This window comes from Oncorhynchus gorbuscha, linkage group LG16, assembly GCF_021184085.1.
Source record: "Oncorhynchus gorbuscha isolate QuinsamMale2020 ecotype Even-year linkage group LG16, OgorEven_v1.0, whole genome shotgun sequence".
In the NCBI taxonomy this organism is placed as follows: Eukaryota; Metazoa; Chordata; class Actinopteri; order Salmoniformes; family Salmonidae; genus Oncorhynchus; species Oncorhynchus gorbuscha.
The window spans coordinates 33,954,281-33,971,558 of record NC_060188.1 but is presented as its reverse complement, the minus strand read 5'-3'; the positions used below and the strand labels follow the sequence as shown (position 1 = coordinate 33,971,558).

Below are 17,278 nucleotides of genomic sequence, written 5' to 3'. Positions count from 1 at the left end.
TATTTTCTAATATTTGGTTTTAGCTCATGATTTAAAAGCATGCACGTAGGTGTCTAATAGCCCATAATGACAAACCAAAAACAGGTTTAACATTTTTGGTTGATTTATATATTTAAAAAAAAATGGAAATATGACATTTACATAAGTACTTAGACCCTTTACTCAGTACTTTGTTGAAGCACCTTTGGCAGCGATTACAGTCTCGGACTTCTTGGGTATGACGCTGCAAGGGAATATCGCTAAAAGCTTGGCACACCTGTATTTGGAGAGTTTCTCCCATTCTTCTCTGCAGATCCCCTCAAACTCTGTCAGGTTGGATGGGGAGAATTGCTGGACAGCGATTTTCAGGTCTCTCCAGAGATGTTCGATCGTGTTCAAGTCCAGGCTCTGGCTGGGCCACTCAAGGACATTCAGAGACTTGTCCCGAAGCCGCTCCTGCTTTGTCTTGACTGTGTGTTTAGGGTCATTTTCCTGTTGGAAGGCGAACCTTCGCCCCTGTCTGAGGTGCTGCCACCACCATGCTTCACCGTAGGGATGGTGCCAGATTTTCTCCAGATGTGACGCTTGGCATTCAGGACAAAGAGTTCAATCTTGGTTTTGTCAGACCAGATCATCTTGTTTCTCATCATCTGAGAGACTATAGGTGCCTTTTGGCAAACTCCAAGCGGCTGTCATGTGCCTTTTACTGAGGACTGGCTTCCGTCTGGCCACTCCACCATAAAGGCCTGATTGGTGAAGTACTGCAGATATAGTTGTCCTTCTGGAAGGTTCTCCCATCTCCACAGAGGAACTCTAAAGCTTTCTCAGAGTAACCATCGGGTTCTTGGTCACCTCCCTGATGTCCCTTCTCCCACAATTGTTCAGATTAGCTGGGCGGACAGATCTAGGAAGAGTCTTGGTGGTTCCAAACTTCTTCCATCGAAGAATGATAGATGCCACTGTATTCTTGGGGACCTTCAATGCTGCATAATTTTTTTGGTACCCTTCCCCAGATCTGTGCCTCGACTCAATCCTGTCTCAGAGCTCTACAGACAATTCCTTCGACCTCATGGCTTGGTTTTGGCACTGACATGCACTTCCAACTGTGGAACCTTATATTGACATATGTGTGCCTTTCCAAATCATGTCAAATCAATTGAATTCACCACAGGTGGACTCCAATCAAATTGTAGAAATATCTCACGAATGATCAATGGAAACAGGATGCAGCTTAGCTCAATTTTGAGTCTCATAGCAAAGGGTCTGAATACTTATGTGAATAAGGTAGTTCTGTCTTTTTATTGGTATAAATTAGCTAAAGAATAATAAAAACCCGTTTTTGCTTAAACATTATGGCGTATTGTGTGTAGATTGTAGAGGATAAAAAAACTATTTTAGAATAAGACTGTAACGTAAGACTGCATGAATAAGAATACCAATGTAGAAAGTTAATCATACGTTGGGTTATTGTTATACACCTCAACTGTCTGTTTATGACGTCAAATATGTCTTGTGACGTTTGACTGTAAGTCGCTTTGGATTAAAGCGTCTGCTAAATGGCATATATATATATATTAGAACAGTCTATGACTTGGGTGGCTGGAGTCTCTGACAATTTTTTGGGCCTTCCTCTGACACCGCCTAGTATAGAGGACCTGGATGGCAGGAAGCTTGGTCCCAGTGATGTACTGCTGGGCCATACGCACTACCCTCTGTAGTGCCTTGCGGTCAGATGCCGAGCAGTTGCCATACCAATTAGGTTTCAGGGAAGACCGAGATGCAGACAGTGTTGAACTAACAAAAGTTTATTACTGGTGGGGGGCGGAGACAAGCACAAGGCAGGTGACATTCTATCTCTTTAGTTTTGCAGGTGGACCAATTTATTGGTGCATTCCGAAAAGCTATCCAACGATTGTTCCATAGGGTTGTGTGTTTTGGGAGTGACATATTCTTGAGTTTGAATTTATTTTTATAGCGACAATGCACATTAATAAACTTTTCAGTAAAAGTGCTGGTTTTAGCCAGCCGGTTAATGTTCAACCTCAGTCCCTGGGCGGGTTATTAAAAACAATTACAATAACAATACAGACAAACAATGAGCAGAGAGCATAGGACAACCATCACGTAGCATGCAGACAGAGCAATAGCACAAAAAGCAACAAAACAAAATACACAAAAGCAACAAGAATACGTCAAATGTTCTTCCATATTCTTCTAGTGTTCTTTACTATGAAGTTGTTTATGTTCTTAGCTTCATCCTTTTTTATTTATTGACGCTTCTTTACTGCATTTTTACACAATTTTTTTTAACTCTAAAATTATATTTGGAGAACAGCAAAATCCAAAAATCAACTAGATGTTCTCCAGCCATTATCACTGCACCAAATACCCATTGTTTCAGACTCCTAATTATCCTTACACCTCTCAAGACTCTAGCCACTTCCATGCCACTTCCATTGTTTCTCCACCGACGTTTTGAGGGTTAAAAACACTCGGTGGAGAATAGAGATCCTGACTGCCAACACGTCCAGCCTGAGACATGCCATTAAGTTATCCTCACACCTCCCCATTGTTACAGTATGAAGGAAGTTAGAGGAGGTTTCGCAAGCCAATGCTCGTTAATGCAATGACTGGCAGTGCAGGTGCTGGAGGAGTGCTCTGCTGTAGGAATAGTTGAGCTACTGGTGTCATCAGCCTTTCGTTTATATCAGCCACAGTATTGTAGTCTTGCATCCGAGTCAGCCTGGCAACGAGTTGTTGGAAATCCATGCTCTCTTTTGGTGATGCATCGTTTCTCATGTGTGAAAAGGTTCCTGTTGGGGCACGCGGGTCCCACAAACAAATTTTATCAATGAAAAAATAAAAACAGTCAATAGCTTATCTCCTTTACTGTATTTGACTAGGCTTGAAATAATATAGATTTTTTAATAATTTACTGCATTTCTACACAATTTAACAACTCTAAAATGCTATTTGGAGAACAGCCAAATACATGATTTGCCAAATCATGATTTTAATTTAACTGAATTGAGAACCGTTGATATTGAAAGTGCTAAATGAGGAAATGATCGGTGACATAAGGTTGTGAAAGACACACACACACAAAGACAGAGAGAGAGAGAGAGAGCAAGAGAGAGAGAGAGAGAGAGAGAGAGCTAGAGAGAGAGAGAGAGAGAGAGAGCGAGAGAGAGAGAGATGACAGGATGTAAGAGACAATGACCAGTATTGTGAGGTAAGTGTCACACCCTGACTCAATACAAACAATTACCTACCTACATACATACATACATACATACATACATACATACATACATACATACATACATACATACATACATACATACATACATACATACAGTACCTTCCCGTTCAACAGAGTATTTTAAAGACAGGACACAGAAAGCCAGAGCAGCTGATAGGATGGACTCATGGTGGGCATTGTGTGCTGTGGTAGTAATGTTGACCTGCATTGGAAAAGGTAAGAGGGAATTATTATTTTAAATCAAATGCAGTCAACTAAGCTATATGGAATTGTTTTAAGAAGGTCGTACCGAGGATCATTTAGCTATTTGATTTTTAAGATGTGCCTTCTGGAAATACTTTCTGGAACATTTGAACTTTCATGTGCCTTCATAACAAACTTGTATGCTATCTGTAAATATGGATACAATTGTCAAATTACACGCCTAGTGCGTTTAGCCATGGAAAAGACAGGAACCTTTCCACTAGTCATGATTGGAAGTGTGCCATGTAGCACGCTTCTGTCTATAACATGAGCTGCTCAGTATGTGTGTGTAATAATTTCTAACGCAGCTTTTTTTGAAAGATCTCACAAAGAACTGTGATAATGTTGCTAATGCGCTCCACTCTCCACTTTCTGGAGAACCGAGTTTTGAAATCAGTGGAATGCCTGGTGGAAACATATCTCTAGCTTAAACAGGATTTTATTGCAATTTTTTTATTATGCCAAATTAGATTTTTGTGGGAGCGTGGACCTCAAACCTTGAGGGGTTAAAAAGACTGCCTGTGAATATTTTGTGTTTGAAAAGAGAAGAGGATTAAAACGGTGAATATGTTTGATATTACTGCTTTAACAGTATATTACAGGACCACAATCTATTTTGGACTGTGTTTATATATTTTTAGTAATGTGAACTGCCTCAGTAAAAACAAATAAAAAAAAATAGATTAAAAGTGCACTGACATGATTTGGTTAAAAACAACCCCGTGCTGGGTAAATATTGGACATGTCACGGCTGGCTGAACGACTGGACCAAGGTGCAGCATGGGAAGCATACATTTTCTTTATTAAAAAAACAACAAAATGAAGAACAAAATCCAAACCGTGAAGCTTTGGGCTATGTGCCCTGAACAAAGACAAAATTAACTTCCCACAAAACAGGTGGGGGAAAAGGGTATCTAAGTATGGTTCTCAATCAGAGACAACGATAGACAGCTGCCTCTGAGAACCAAATCAAGCCAAACACATAGAAAATCATAGAACATAGACTGCCCACCCAAGTCACACCCGGACCAAACCAAAATAGAGACATAAAACGCTCCCCCAAAGGTGCGGAAAGGTGCGCAAAACCTGAACCTATAGGGGAGGGTCTGGGTGGGCATTTCTCCACGGTGGCGGCTCTGTCGAGGGACGTAGATCCCGCTCCACCTCTGGCTCGGCACACCTCTAGAGCGGGGACCCTCGTCACCGACCCCGGACTGGGGACCTTTGTAGGGGGCCCCGGACAGGAGGGAGACTCTGGCAGCTCCGGACAGGAGGGAGACTCTGGCAGCTCCGGACAGGAGGGAGACTCTGGCAGCTCCGGACAGGAGGGAGACTCTGGCAGCTCCGGACAGGAGGGAGACTCTGGCAGCTCCGGACAGGAGGGAGACTCTGGCAGCTCCGGACAGGAGGGAGACTCTGGCAGCTCCGGACAGGAGGGAGACTCTGGCAGCTCCGGACAGGAGGGAGACACAGGACTCACCTGGCCAGGAGGCCTCTTCCTTGGCCAAGGCACCGGATACACTGGGCCGTGAAGGCGCACTGGTGGTCGAGCGCAGAGCTGGCCCCACCCATTCTGGCTGGATGCCAGCTTCCACCTGGCAAATGCGGGATGCTGGCACCGAGCACACCGGCCTGTGAATGCTCCGCCTCGACACCGTGAGCATCACCCCATAGCACAGGGCCTGACCAGACCCATGCTCTCCACGGTAAGCACAGGGAGTTGGCTCAGGTCTGCTTCCTGACTCTGTGCCCCCTCCCCAAAAAAATGTTTGGGGCTGCCGCTCAGGCTTCCTTGCCAGCCGTGTTCCCACATACCGCTGGTTCCTTTCTCCGGCTGACTCTGCTCTCCTAGCTGCCTCCACCTGTTCCCATGGAAGGCAATCCCTTCCCACCAGGATCTCCTCCCATGTGTAGACTCCGTTGCCGTCCAGAACGTCCTCCCATGTCCAGGAGTCCACCTTACCATGCTGCTTGGTCCGTTGGTGGTGGGAAGTTCTGTCACGGCTGGCTGAAGGACTGGACCAAGGTGCAGCATGGGAAGCATACATGTTTTCTTTATTCAAAATTGACGACAAAACGAAGAACAAAAAAAACTAACCGTGAAGCTTTGGGCTATGTGCCCTGAACAAAGACAAACTTAACTTCCCACAAAACAGGTGGGGGAAAAGGGTACCTAAGTATGGTTCTCAATCAGAGACAACGATAGACAGCTGCCTCTGATTGAGAACCACAACCGGCCAAACACATAGAAATAGAAAATCATAGAACATAGAACATAGACTGCCTACACAAATCACACCCTGGCCAAACCAAAATAGAGACATAAAATGCTCTCTACGGTCAGGGCGTGACAGGACAGAAGTGGCACTTTCGCTGGAAGCATACTCGGACCAACGTGCAGCATGATCTGGGTTCCACATCTTAATTTATTAAGTATAACGCACAAAACAATAACGAAACGTGATGAGAATGTAGTGCTCACATACAACTACACACAAACAATATCCCACAAAACACAGGTGGAAAAAAGCTACTTAAATATGACAGCTGCCTCTAATTGGGAATCATACAAAATCACCAACATAGAAAAACAAAACTAGAACCCCACATAGAAATAATAAACTAGACTAACCCCCAGTCACGCCCTGACCTACTCTACCATAGAAAATAAGGGTTCGCTATGGTCAGAACGTGACAAGAAGACACATTGGGTTGACCCGTCAGAGTAAATGTCATTCCGGTTCATACATTGTATTGTCTACACATGTTTAGGTTGAGCACGGCTACTTTGGTAGCTGAAAAAGTAGTATGATAATTAAAACATCATATTCTTCACAGCAATGTCCCAAGCGATGCTATTGTTTCAAATTACTTTTTTGGGGGGGGGGGGATTTCCACACAGAATAAATAAAATATTATCTACTGTTGTATATTCTCGTCATGATTGATTTGTTCTTTAACGATGAGAAATAGACTAGTCTAGCCCAGCCCACATTCTTCTGTCATTCACTGCTGAACTTCACCCACTGTACACAGTGATGTTGTTGGTTTAGATATTAAGATAATGAGAGTGAGAATATTTCTAACACAGGAGGTCGGTGGCACCCTAATAGGGGAGGACTGGCTCGTGGTAATGGCTGGAGTAGAATTAGTGGAAAATGATCAACCACATCAAACACATGATTCCCATGTATTTGATGTCATTCGTTCCGTTCCAGTCATTATGAGCTGTCCTCCCCTAAGCAGCCTCCACTGATTTCTAAGTAAGAGGGTTCAAACTTGAAATTCTGGAAATGTCTGTTTTCTTTCATTCCATCCTCCCTTTGCCCTGAGAATGACTTCCACTGAGCGTCATTGAATAGTATGAGCAAAGGGAGGTTGGTATGGCAAAAATGCATCGAGTTAAACCACAAGTTTTGCCTATGACGATAACAGAAGGGTAACATTTCCAGTGGTGGAAAAAGTACCCAATTGTCATACTTGAGTAAAAGTAAAGACACATTAACAGATAATGACTCAAGTAAAAGTGAAAGTCACCCAGTAAAATTCTACTTGTGTCACGCCCTGGCCATCGAGAGGCTTTTATTCTCTATTTTGGTGTAGGCCAGGGTGTGACTAGGGTGGGCATTCTAGTTTCTTTATTTCTATGTTTTCTGTTTCTATGTTTTGGCCGGTTATGGTTCACAATCAGGGACAGCTGTCTATCTGTTGTCTCTGATTGGGAATCATACTTAGGCAGACTTTTTTCCTTTTGGTGTTGTGGGTAGTTGTCTGTGTTAGTGGCTTGTATAGACCTAGTCAGCTTCACGTTATTTTTTTTATTTTTTTATTTTTTAAAGTTTTTTAATTTTTTTGTCTGTTGCGACATTCAAAGTAAAAAGAAAATGTACGCTCACCACCTTGGTCCGGTCATTTCCCTGACGACGTTCGTTCCCACTTGAGTAAAATTTTAAAAAGTATTTGGTTTTAAATATACTTAAGTATCAAAAGTATAACTCCTTTCAAATTCCTTATATTAAGCAAACCAGATGGCATGATTTTCTTGTTTACATTTTTTTTTACGGACAGGCAAGGCACACTCCAACACTCAGACATAATTTACAAACAAAAGCATTTGTGTTTAGTGAGTCTGCCAGATCAGATGACCAGGGATGTTCTCTTTACTTGAGTGATTTAGACCATTTTCCTGTCCTGCTAAGCATTGAAAATGTAACGCGTACTTTTCGGTGTCAGGGGAAAATGTATGCAGTAAATAATGAACTACATTATTTTCTTCGGGAATGTAGTAAAGTAAAAGTCCTCCAAAAATTAAATAGTAAAATGCAGATACTTAAACTACTTAATTAGTACTTTAAAGTATTTTTACTTAAGTACTTTACACCACTGAATATTTCTGGTTAGTGGGCTGTTTCAGTGAATGACCAGTTTGTTATTTTTCCCTCGTCTCCATTCATTCTGGATAACAACAAACCCGTGTTTTGTAAGATTTCACAGGCACCTTCTAATTCCAGCCAGGGTTAGTTCAGGGATTTTGTTTTTACATAGTATTTAAATATTATCTTCCTCCCCCATATTAGCATGTCAATTTAAGTACTATAACTTGGCAACTGAAAAAAAATGTAATAACACCAATCCACTTTCCCTCACCCAGGTGGCCATGCACAGTTGGATGGTAAGTTATTACATACAACTGCAGAACTTCAAATCAGCTTTAGTTTTTTGTTGCTCTGTTTATAATGTGAGGGATTTGTGTGTTCTATCATGAGCCACCTCTCATGGGTTTGTATCTTCCAGTGTGCGGCACAGCTCCTCTCAACACAAAGATCGTGGGGGGTCTTAATGCAGTGGCGGGGAGCTGGCCATGGCAGGCCAGTCTGCACAGATCCAGCAGACATTTTTGTGGAGGCTCCCTTGTCAACAAAGACTGGGTCCTGACTGTCGCTCACTGCTTCGCCAGGTAGAATGACATAACCTATCCCACCTGGGGTTGGGTTAAATGCAGAAGGCACATTTCAGTTGAATGCATTCATTTGTACAACTGACTAGGTAACCCCCTTTCCCCCAACCTGTATATTATGCCAATGTGTGATTGAAACGTCTCTATACACTGTATTTGTCTATGTACTATTTTATCTACTGTATTCATTAATAATCACTTAATTCAGAGAGATAATTCAAATTATAATGTATTTTGGTAATTTGAGGACAACTCTACCATGTGAATACAAAAACTTGAGTTAAAAACTTAAATTACATTTCCTAACAATAATGTATGTGCTTGCTAGCTTCTATGGGGGTCTATCGATGATTGTCAAATAAGTGACTCCAGACAGGTGACATTATCTCTCTAAAATACATGACAGAATGAGGTCAATTGTGTCAGAAAGCACACTTATAATCTTTGGCCTCAACTCCCTCCCTTCGTTCTCAGCACCAGCACGTCTGGCCTGCTTGTTTACCTGGGCCGGGAAAATCAGAAAAGCGTCAACCCCAACGAGGTGTCCCGAACGGTCTCTCAGATCATCCGCCACCCCAACTACAACAGTGCAACCAATGACAATGACATCTGTCTGCTGAAGCTCTCGTCATCCGTCACCTTCACTAACTACATTCGGCCGGTCTGCCTGACAGCAGGGGGCAGCACATACTACAATGGCACTACTAGCTGGGTCACTGGCTGGGGCAATATCAATAGTGGAGGTTAGAACTGATGGTCCCAATGCCGACTTTGCATTGTCAAGCCACAGTCAGGTCCAGAATTATTGGCACCCTTGATTAAAGATTGATTTTTTTTTTAAACAATGAAATAAATCAGAAATCTTTCTTTCAATGCCTCACCTTGCGAGGATAACGGCGCTGAGCCTTTTCCTAATATGAGAGGTATCTCAGACCATTCCTCCGGACATAATCTTTCCAGATCCTTGATATCCTTCATTGTCAAACCACAGGTTATCAATGGGTTTAATGTCCGGTGACTGCAAAAGGTAAATTTTGTGGTCAATTGACCATTTCTTTGTGTATGTTGATGTGTGCTTGGGGTTGTTGTCTTGCTGGAAGATCCACTTGTGTCAAAGTTTCAGCCTCCTGACAGAGGCAATAAGGTTTTTGTCTAAAATGCCCGGGTACTGGGTGGAGTTCGTGATGCTATTGACCTTAACAGGAGCCTCGGGACCAGTGGAAGCAAAATAGCCCCATAACAAACATCAAAGATCCACCACCATATTTGACAGTAGGTTTGGGGTTCTTTTCTGCTTATGCATCCTTATTTCGACGCCAATACCACCACTGGTGTTTGTGGCCAAAGAGGTCTGTCTCTCTCTGTACTCAAATCTCATAAAACATATTAGGAAAAACGCTCAGTGCCATTATTTTTGCACGGCAAGGTATAGAAAAAAAGAGGAGCTAATCATTTTCATTTTTCAGATAATTTTTTATTACATGTTCTCTGAGCAATTGTTTTAGCATTTTCCATTCAATATAGCTCAGTATTTGTATTATTTGACAGTATTTTTTCTCTCATCTTTATCAGGGGTGCCAATCATTCTGGACCTGACTGTACAACCTTTACCTGTATATATATGTCACTTTTTTGTCAAGTTCAGTTTGTATCAATACAGTTGGAGCAGATCACAAAGGATCAGAAATGTATACAACGGTTTATCGGTGAAAGGTGACCTGTCTCTCATGGCCTCTCCTCCTCAGTGTCCCTGCCCTCACCCCAGACCCTACAGGAGGTGGAGCTGCCAATAGTGGGGAACAGGAAGTGTACCTGTCTCTATGCTGGAGTGGGTTCAATCACAGGCAACATGATCTGTGCTGGTCTATTGGCAGGAGGAAAGGATTCCTGTCAGGTGATACATGGCTGTGTTTAATTCCAAATACTGTAGTTGCAGAGCTAAAGCTGTATTTTAGCTGCGGTTTGCAGAGCTATTATTTAAAGGTCCCGAACAGTCATTCTGATTCCCCGGTTAAATAACTTTGTATGACTACTTTTTACTTTTTACTACCAGGAAGTCTGAAAATAGAGACCAGGTGGGGAGCTAGTAGTCTGAGTGGGCGAGTAGCTCACCTTGGCTGACGGTTCTTTGAAAATATCTTTGTCAAGCAACAGGGATACAGTGAGCATTGTCGCGGTGAGCATTGTTGCAAGCAAATTTGCTTACACACAAAGCAGCTCAAACAACATTGAAATGGCATGCAACATCCAATCCTGTCATACATCACATCATGCTTTCACAAATGATTTGTCCAACTATTTTGTTATTGTAACAGCATCAATATAGACCAAATGTTGGCTAAATAATTTATCTAGCTAGCCCAAATGGAATTGTCAGCACTGTTTATCAAGTTAGCTAGCTAACTAATTTTGGACAATTTCGATTGAAACTTTACAGGGTGAGGGCTGTCTGGGTATATTTAATGAAATATATATATTGACTGCCAGGCAATCTTCATATATCATGAATATCTTCTTCTTTAAGGTTTTATGGTAGACTACAACTATTGCTGTATTGCCGCCACCTGCTGTTTGAAACAAAAACTATTATATTATGGGAAGGGGGGGGGGGCTACGTCATACGTCGAAAATACATTTAAAAAACCATCCCACTCCTTCCGTCGTAGTTCAAATCACATCAGGTGCCTGTGTAGACAGAGCAAAAAACGCTCGGCCGCACTCACAATGATGCCTATTTTCTCCGATTTCCTCTCAGTTTGTGCGGTGCACTTGATAATCAATGCCACAAAGTCCACCTTCTTAACACGCAACATGTCAGGATCCCTCTGTTGACAAGGAACATCATCTTGTGTCTCTACTCCTGCAACCATTACTTCTTCAACTCCACTCTTTTCTTCCACTCTTCTTGACGACTCCAGATAGGAGACATTCTAGACAGCCCTTATTCTTGCCATTCTTCAGCCTAACAGGACACTTCAGAAATCCGGGTGCATCTTCACCACCACAATTGCAGCATTTAGGCTCAGCTGGCGTACGATACGCCTCCCATCTACACACACATGACACATGACCAAATAATTTGCCTTTATCACACTGCTCGGGTTTGGGTCACGTAGGCTCTCGCAGGGTATCTCATAAAACCCAAATACATGTGAGAAGGCAGAGACTCTTCATAAGAAAAACTCTAGAACGGATGGGGTGGGCTTACTCCATCCGCCATGCGGGCCAGACGTTGTGCATCAACCGCTTGATCCAATTCTTCACGTATACACGTTGCATTTACTTCTAGCGCCACCCCAGAGAACACCCTTGAATAGGTGCCCTGCTTCAAAGATCCAATTAGGTAAGAAAATAATACATTACCATTGGCATATTCAAATGAGAGGCTTTATGTGATGTCACATAAAGCCCTTAATAATCCCGCCTCCTGAATCCAAGTGTTTGACATGGGGGAGGGGACCAGTAACTTTATGATCCAACTTCATCAATGTAGAAGCAGCAGTAATAGTTTGTTCTGGTTTCATCCAAATATCATCCAATTTCAAGAAAAACATGATTTTGACTGTGTAGGAACTTTTTAAAGACAAATTAGAAATGATCACAAACCAAAATCATGAGAACTTCTGCTGGTAATTGCATTGTTCACTGACCCTGATGTAACATTTGTCTCTGTACAGGGAGACTCAGGGGGGCCGCTAGTGAGCAAATCGGGCTTAGTCTGGATCCAGTCTGGTGTTGTGAGTTTCGGAGTAAGCTGTGCTAAACCAAATTTTCCAGGAGTGTATGCCAGAGTGTCCCAGTACCAGGCCTGGATCAAGAGCCAGATCAGCACGGACCAACCAGGCTTCGTCACCTTCTCCTCCAGTGGGAATAACTCTGACCTCACTGTCACCTGTGCTGCACTGTCCGGTGGGGCCACACACCTCCTCTCCTTCTCCCTCTCTCTCCTCCTATCCCTCTCTCCCATTCTCCTTTCTTTTTATCTTTTCTTATAGGGCATACACTAAAAGTGGATTCTATGTCCACTACACTTCTAATTGTATGTGAAAAGCACTGTAATAGTATGTTAAAACTGTCAACAATAAGTGATTGGTTTCATTCAATATGAATATGAATCTACTGAATCTACTCATATTTTCTTCCTGTGATGTAAGTAATTAAGTTGGAGAGCAAATGTAATTGTGTTATGCTATAGGATTACATTTGGTTGATCATCAGAGCTCAGTTCATGATTGTTAAGAGAGTAACACATAGACATCACACGTGATGATTAAATGGAAAGCTATTTTTATAATTATTTTACAAGTTGTGTATATTTTTCCATCTTGAGTATACTGTATCTGCAAATACTGTAGATACATTCTTTATAGTGAACTACAGCGATTTATCATTGAGCCGAGAATGCCTCTCAACAAGCATCTCCTATCATGTAATGGTGGAGTGGCAGGCAGGTAACTATCAGACTGCCATAAATACCAAGTGTGTATTCATTTAGACCAAGACCGTAGCAAACAGTTGCGAAACCATTTACTCTTTGTTTAATTGTTACTTTTTAAGGAGTGGGGCAGTCCCACTAATTTGTTTGCTTTTATTAAAGAGATAAGACAGTGAGAGGGTGAGTCAAAGGACAGTGAGATAGATTCAAACCCATGCCGACTCTGGCATACATGTGTTCCAGGGTTGTAGCCACTGGACCACACAGGCCATGTTAAACCGTTTACTCTGAAGGGAAATGTTTTGCAACGGAAACAAGAGTTCCTATTGGACAAATTCAGGTAGGTCCCGTTCCGTTCTGTTTGCTTCTGTTTGGTTTGTTTGGTTCCTAGTGAATATACCGCAATTGGTAACCCTCTTACCTGGATTGGGTCATACAAACTCACTTAACCAGAGAGGTGATATCATCTATATTTAGCTAAAATACATCACATAATTGTACTTAAAATAAAAGGAATGACATGCATAAATGAATCAGTGGAAAACCAAGTGTCCAATCATCAACTCAAATTTGAGTTTATACATTTACAGATCCAAAATTATTGGCACCCTTGATAAAGATGAGCAAATAAATACTACAAATGAAATAATACAAATACTAAGCTATTTAAAAACAACAACAATGCTGAGCTGTATTGTTTGCTCAAAGAAATTGGAAATTATATTATTTTAAATATTATATATATATTATTTATACTATTAGCCTTTAAAAATTATATAATCTTGGATTAGCTAACACAACGTGCCATTAGAATACAGGAGTGATGGTTGCTGATAATGGGCCTCTGTACGCCTATGTAGATATTCCATTAAAAATCAGCCGTTTCCAGCTACAATAGTCATTTGCAACATTAACGATGTCTACACTGTATTTCTGATCAATTTGATGTTATTTTAATGGACAAAAAATGTGCTTTCTTTTCAAAAACAAGGACATTTCTAAGTGACCCCAAACTTTTAAATGATAGTGTATATATTTGAAAACTTGAACATCGAAAATTCTGTGCAACTTCCAGCGTGTGTTTAATGTGAACACTGAGGCTGTACCCACTTTAAGTTACAGTTTTAAAAGTGGCCATGTAGCCTACTGTGGCTATTTGATCATAATGTAGGCCTACAGAGTGGCCTACCATCAAAAACAATGGAGAAAATGCATCCCATAACATTTTAACATGGAAATAGCTGTTCTATAATTCAGCCTACAGTAGCACCCAATGTGTGGTGTTCAGTGTAGGTCTACATTCCATGAGACTTTTGAAGAAAAAAACATGCAGGGCTTGACATTAACCTGTTTATCCAAATGTCCTTCAGACAAGGTGACTGAACGTTTTGTTTAATGCAAGAAACCACTTTACAAAATACAATTAATTATTGTTCCCATACCATTATTACAGAGAATCAGACAAATGCTACCCTCTGCCTATTGGTTACTTAGATTATTCAAGCCTGTCTCAAAATACAACACTGCCCTTTTAAGAAAAATAAAAAAAATCTCTTTACCTGATTTGCTTTTCAAAGATGTCTAGAAATGTATGTTTTGTGCTCTGTAGGAAGCAATCGCGCCCTATTACTTACTACAACTGATCTATAACTGAATCCTACAGACGAAGAACCATTTCTGTGACAATTTTTCCATTTGAATATAATCAAGTTATTTTTATATTATTAATTGTGCGTACCACATTAGGTTGACAAATAATTCACCATACCCATATCTTCCAACAACGATTGATATTTTTTTGTTATTTCAAAAAATACTTTTTTTATTGCCGTTTAAATATTTAGAATGTGGAAGAACAGTGATGATCTCCAGTGATGATTTCAGTTTGTGGAAGAACAGTATTTCTCCAGTGATGATTTCAGTTTGTGGAAGAACAGTATTTCTCCAGTGATGATCTCAGTTTGTGGAAGAACAGTATATCTCCAGTGATGATTTCAGTTTGTGGAAGAACAGTATTTCTCCAGTGATGATCTCAGTTTGTGGAAGAACAGTATATCTCCAGTGATGTTCTCAGTTTGTGGAAGAACAGTATATCTCCAGTGATGATTTCAGTTTGTGGAAGAACAGTATATCTCCAGTGATGATTCCAGTTTGTGGAAGAACAGTATATCTCCGGTGATGATTTCAGTTTGTGGAAGAACAGTATATTTCCAGTGATGATTTCAGTTTGTGGAAGAACAGTATATCTCCGGTGATGATTCCAGTTTGTGGAAGAACAGTATATCTCCGGTGATGATTTCAGTTTGTGGAAGAACAGTATATCTCCAGTGATGATTCCAGTTTGTGGAAGAACAGTATATCTCCGGTGATGATTTCAGTTTGTGGAAGAACAGTATATCTCCAGTGATGATTTCAGGTTGTGGAAGAACAGTATATCTCCAGTGATGATTCCAGTTTGTGGAAGAACAGTATATCTCCGGTGATGATTTCAGTTTGTGGAAGAACAGTGGAAGAACAGTATATCTCCGGTGATGATTTCAGTTTGTGGAAGAACAGTATATCTCCGGTGATGATTTCAGGTTGTGGAAGAACAGTATATCTCCAGTGATGATTTCAGGTTGTGGAAGAACAGTATATCTCCAGTGATGATTCCAGTTTGTGGAAGAACAGTATATCTCCAGTGATGATTCCATTTTGTGGAAGAACAGTATATCTCCAGTGATGATTTCAGTTTGTGGAAGAACAGTATATCTCCAGTGATGATTTCAGTTTGTGGAAGAACAGTATATCTCCAGTGATGATTTCAGTTTGTGGAAGAACAGTATATCTCCAGTGATGATCTCAGTTTGTGGAAGAACAGTATATCGCCAGTGATGATTTCAGGTTGTGGAAGAACAGTATATCTCCAGTGATGATTTCAGGTTGTGGAAGAACAGTATATCTCCAGTGATGATTCCAGTTTGTGGAAGAACAGTATATCTCCAGTGATGATTCCAGTTTGTGGAAGAACAGTATATCTCCAGTGATGATTTCAGTTTGTGGAAGGAACAGAACAGTATGATTTCATTTGTGGAAGAACTCCAGTGATGATTTCAGTTTGTGGAAGAACAGTATATCTCCAGTGAACAGTATATCTCCAGTGATGATTTCAGTTTGTGGAAGAACAGTATATCTCCAGTGATGATTTCAGTTTGTGGAAGAACAGTATATCTCCAGTGATGATTTCAGTTTGTGGAAGAACAGTATATCTCCAGTGATGATTTCAGTTTGTGGAAGAACAGTATATCTCCAGTGATGATTTCAGTTTGTGGAAGAACAGTATATCTCCAGTGATGATTTCAGTTTTTCAGTTTGGAAGAACAGTATATCTCCAGTGATGATTTCAGTTTGTGGAAGAACAGTATATCTCCAGTGATGATTTTTGTGGAAGAACAGTATATGTGATGAAGAACAGTATATCTCCAGTATTTCCAGTGATGATTTCAGTTTGTGGAAGAACAGTATATCTCCAGTGATGATTTCAGTTTGTGGAAGAACAGTATATCTCCAGTGATGATTTCAGTTTGTGGAAGAACAGTATATCTCCAGTGATGATTTCAGTTTGTGGAAGAACAGTATATTTCCAGTGATGATTTCAGTTTGTGGAAGAACAGTATATTTCCAGTGATGATTTCAGTTTGTGGAAGAACAGTATATCTCCAGTGATGATTTCAGTTTGTGGAAGAACAGTATATCTCCAGTGATGATTTCAGTTTGTGGAAGAACAGTATATCTCCAGTGATGATTTCAGGTTGTGGAAGAACAGTATATTTCCAGTGATGATTTCAGTTTGTGGAAGAACAGTTTATCCCCAGGGATGATCTCAGTTTGTGGAAGAACAGTATATGTGACATTTTGCATGACTCTTGTAAGATGTCTTTTTTTAACACCTGATATGATGTTTTAAGTACTTTCAAGTACAGATGCCCTTCATCTAAATAACTTAAACGCAAATATGTAGTTAATTAATTTGTATGGAGATTCATTTATAGGTGGTCTATCAACACTAGCACTGCTGACTTTTCTTAAAAGTTGAGTCATGAAATATTAGTCTCATTTAAAACGAAGCCCTCGATGTGAACATACCATAGAATAACTACAAAAAATAGAATACAATTAAATGAATTCAATCAAAACAAGCACTACTTGTACATATCAAATATGGATCAATGTGATGTGCCAATATGCATGTCCATTATGCAGGTCCCCAAGGTTAATATTACAAAACGTTCAGAAAAAAACATCCTCTTTACGGTTAACACTATGATCAGCAATTAGGATTTGAATTGCGTTAAACCCATGCTAAAGGCAAGACATGTCCTTCTGCACTGAGGTGACAGCAGTAAATACGTATTAACTGCTT

General features: G+C 40.7%; 1 protein-coding gene across 2 annotated transcripts; it reads left to right on the top strand.

Moving 5' to 3' along the window:
* Positions 1-3,170: 3,170 nt before the first annotated feature.
* On the top strand, positions 3,171-12,738 carry LOC124000441 (trypsin-like). Of its 2 annotated transcripts, XM_046306795.1 has the most exons (7): positions 3,171-3,211; positions 3,356-3,457; positions 8,136-8,156; positions 8,279-8,441; positions 8,916-9,184; positions 10,187-10,335; positions 12,119-12,738. In XM_046306795.1, exons 2-7 carry the CDS (start codon positions 3,400-3,402, stop codon positions 12,434-12,436), a joined length of 978 nt encoding a protein of 325 aa, XP_046162751.1. In that variant the 5' UTR covers positions 3,171-3,211; positions 3,356-3,399; the 3' UTR covers positions 12,437-12,738. The 2 variants fall into 2 exon arrangements, with proteins under 2 accessions (XP_046162751.1, XP_046162750.1); XM_046306794.1 differs by lacking the exon at positions 3,171-3,211 and having other exon boundaries at positions 3,241-3,457.
* Positions 12,739-17,278: the final 4,540 nt, after the last annotated feature.

What these genes read in the sequence shown, in the direction of transcription:
- LOC124000441 (XM_046306795.1), top strand. Translation starts at nt 3,400, where the DNA reads ATGGACTCATGGTGGGCATTGTGTGCTGTGGTAGTAATGTTGACCTGC. An exon ending in TGGCCATGCACAGTTGGATG is followed by an intron (nt 8,157 to 8,278) that starts GTAAGTTATTAC and finishes TGTATCTTCCAG; the next exon opens with TGTGCGGCACAGCTCCTCTC. An exon ending in GGGCAATATCAATAGTGGAG is followed by an intron (nt 9,185 to 10,186) that starts GTTAGAACTGAT and finishes TCTCCTCCTCAG; the next exon opens with TGTCCCTGCCCTCACCCCAG.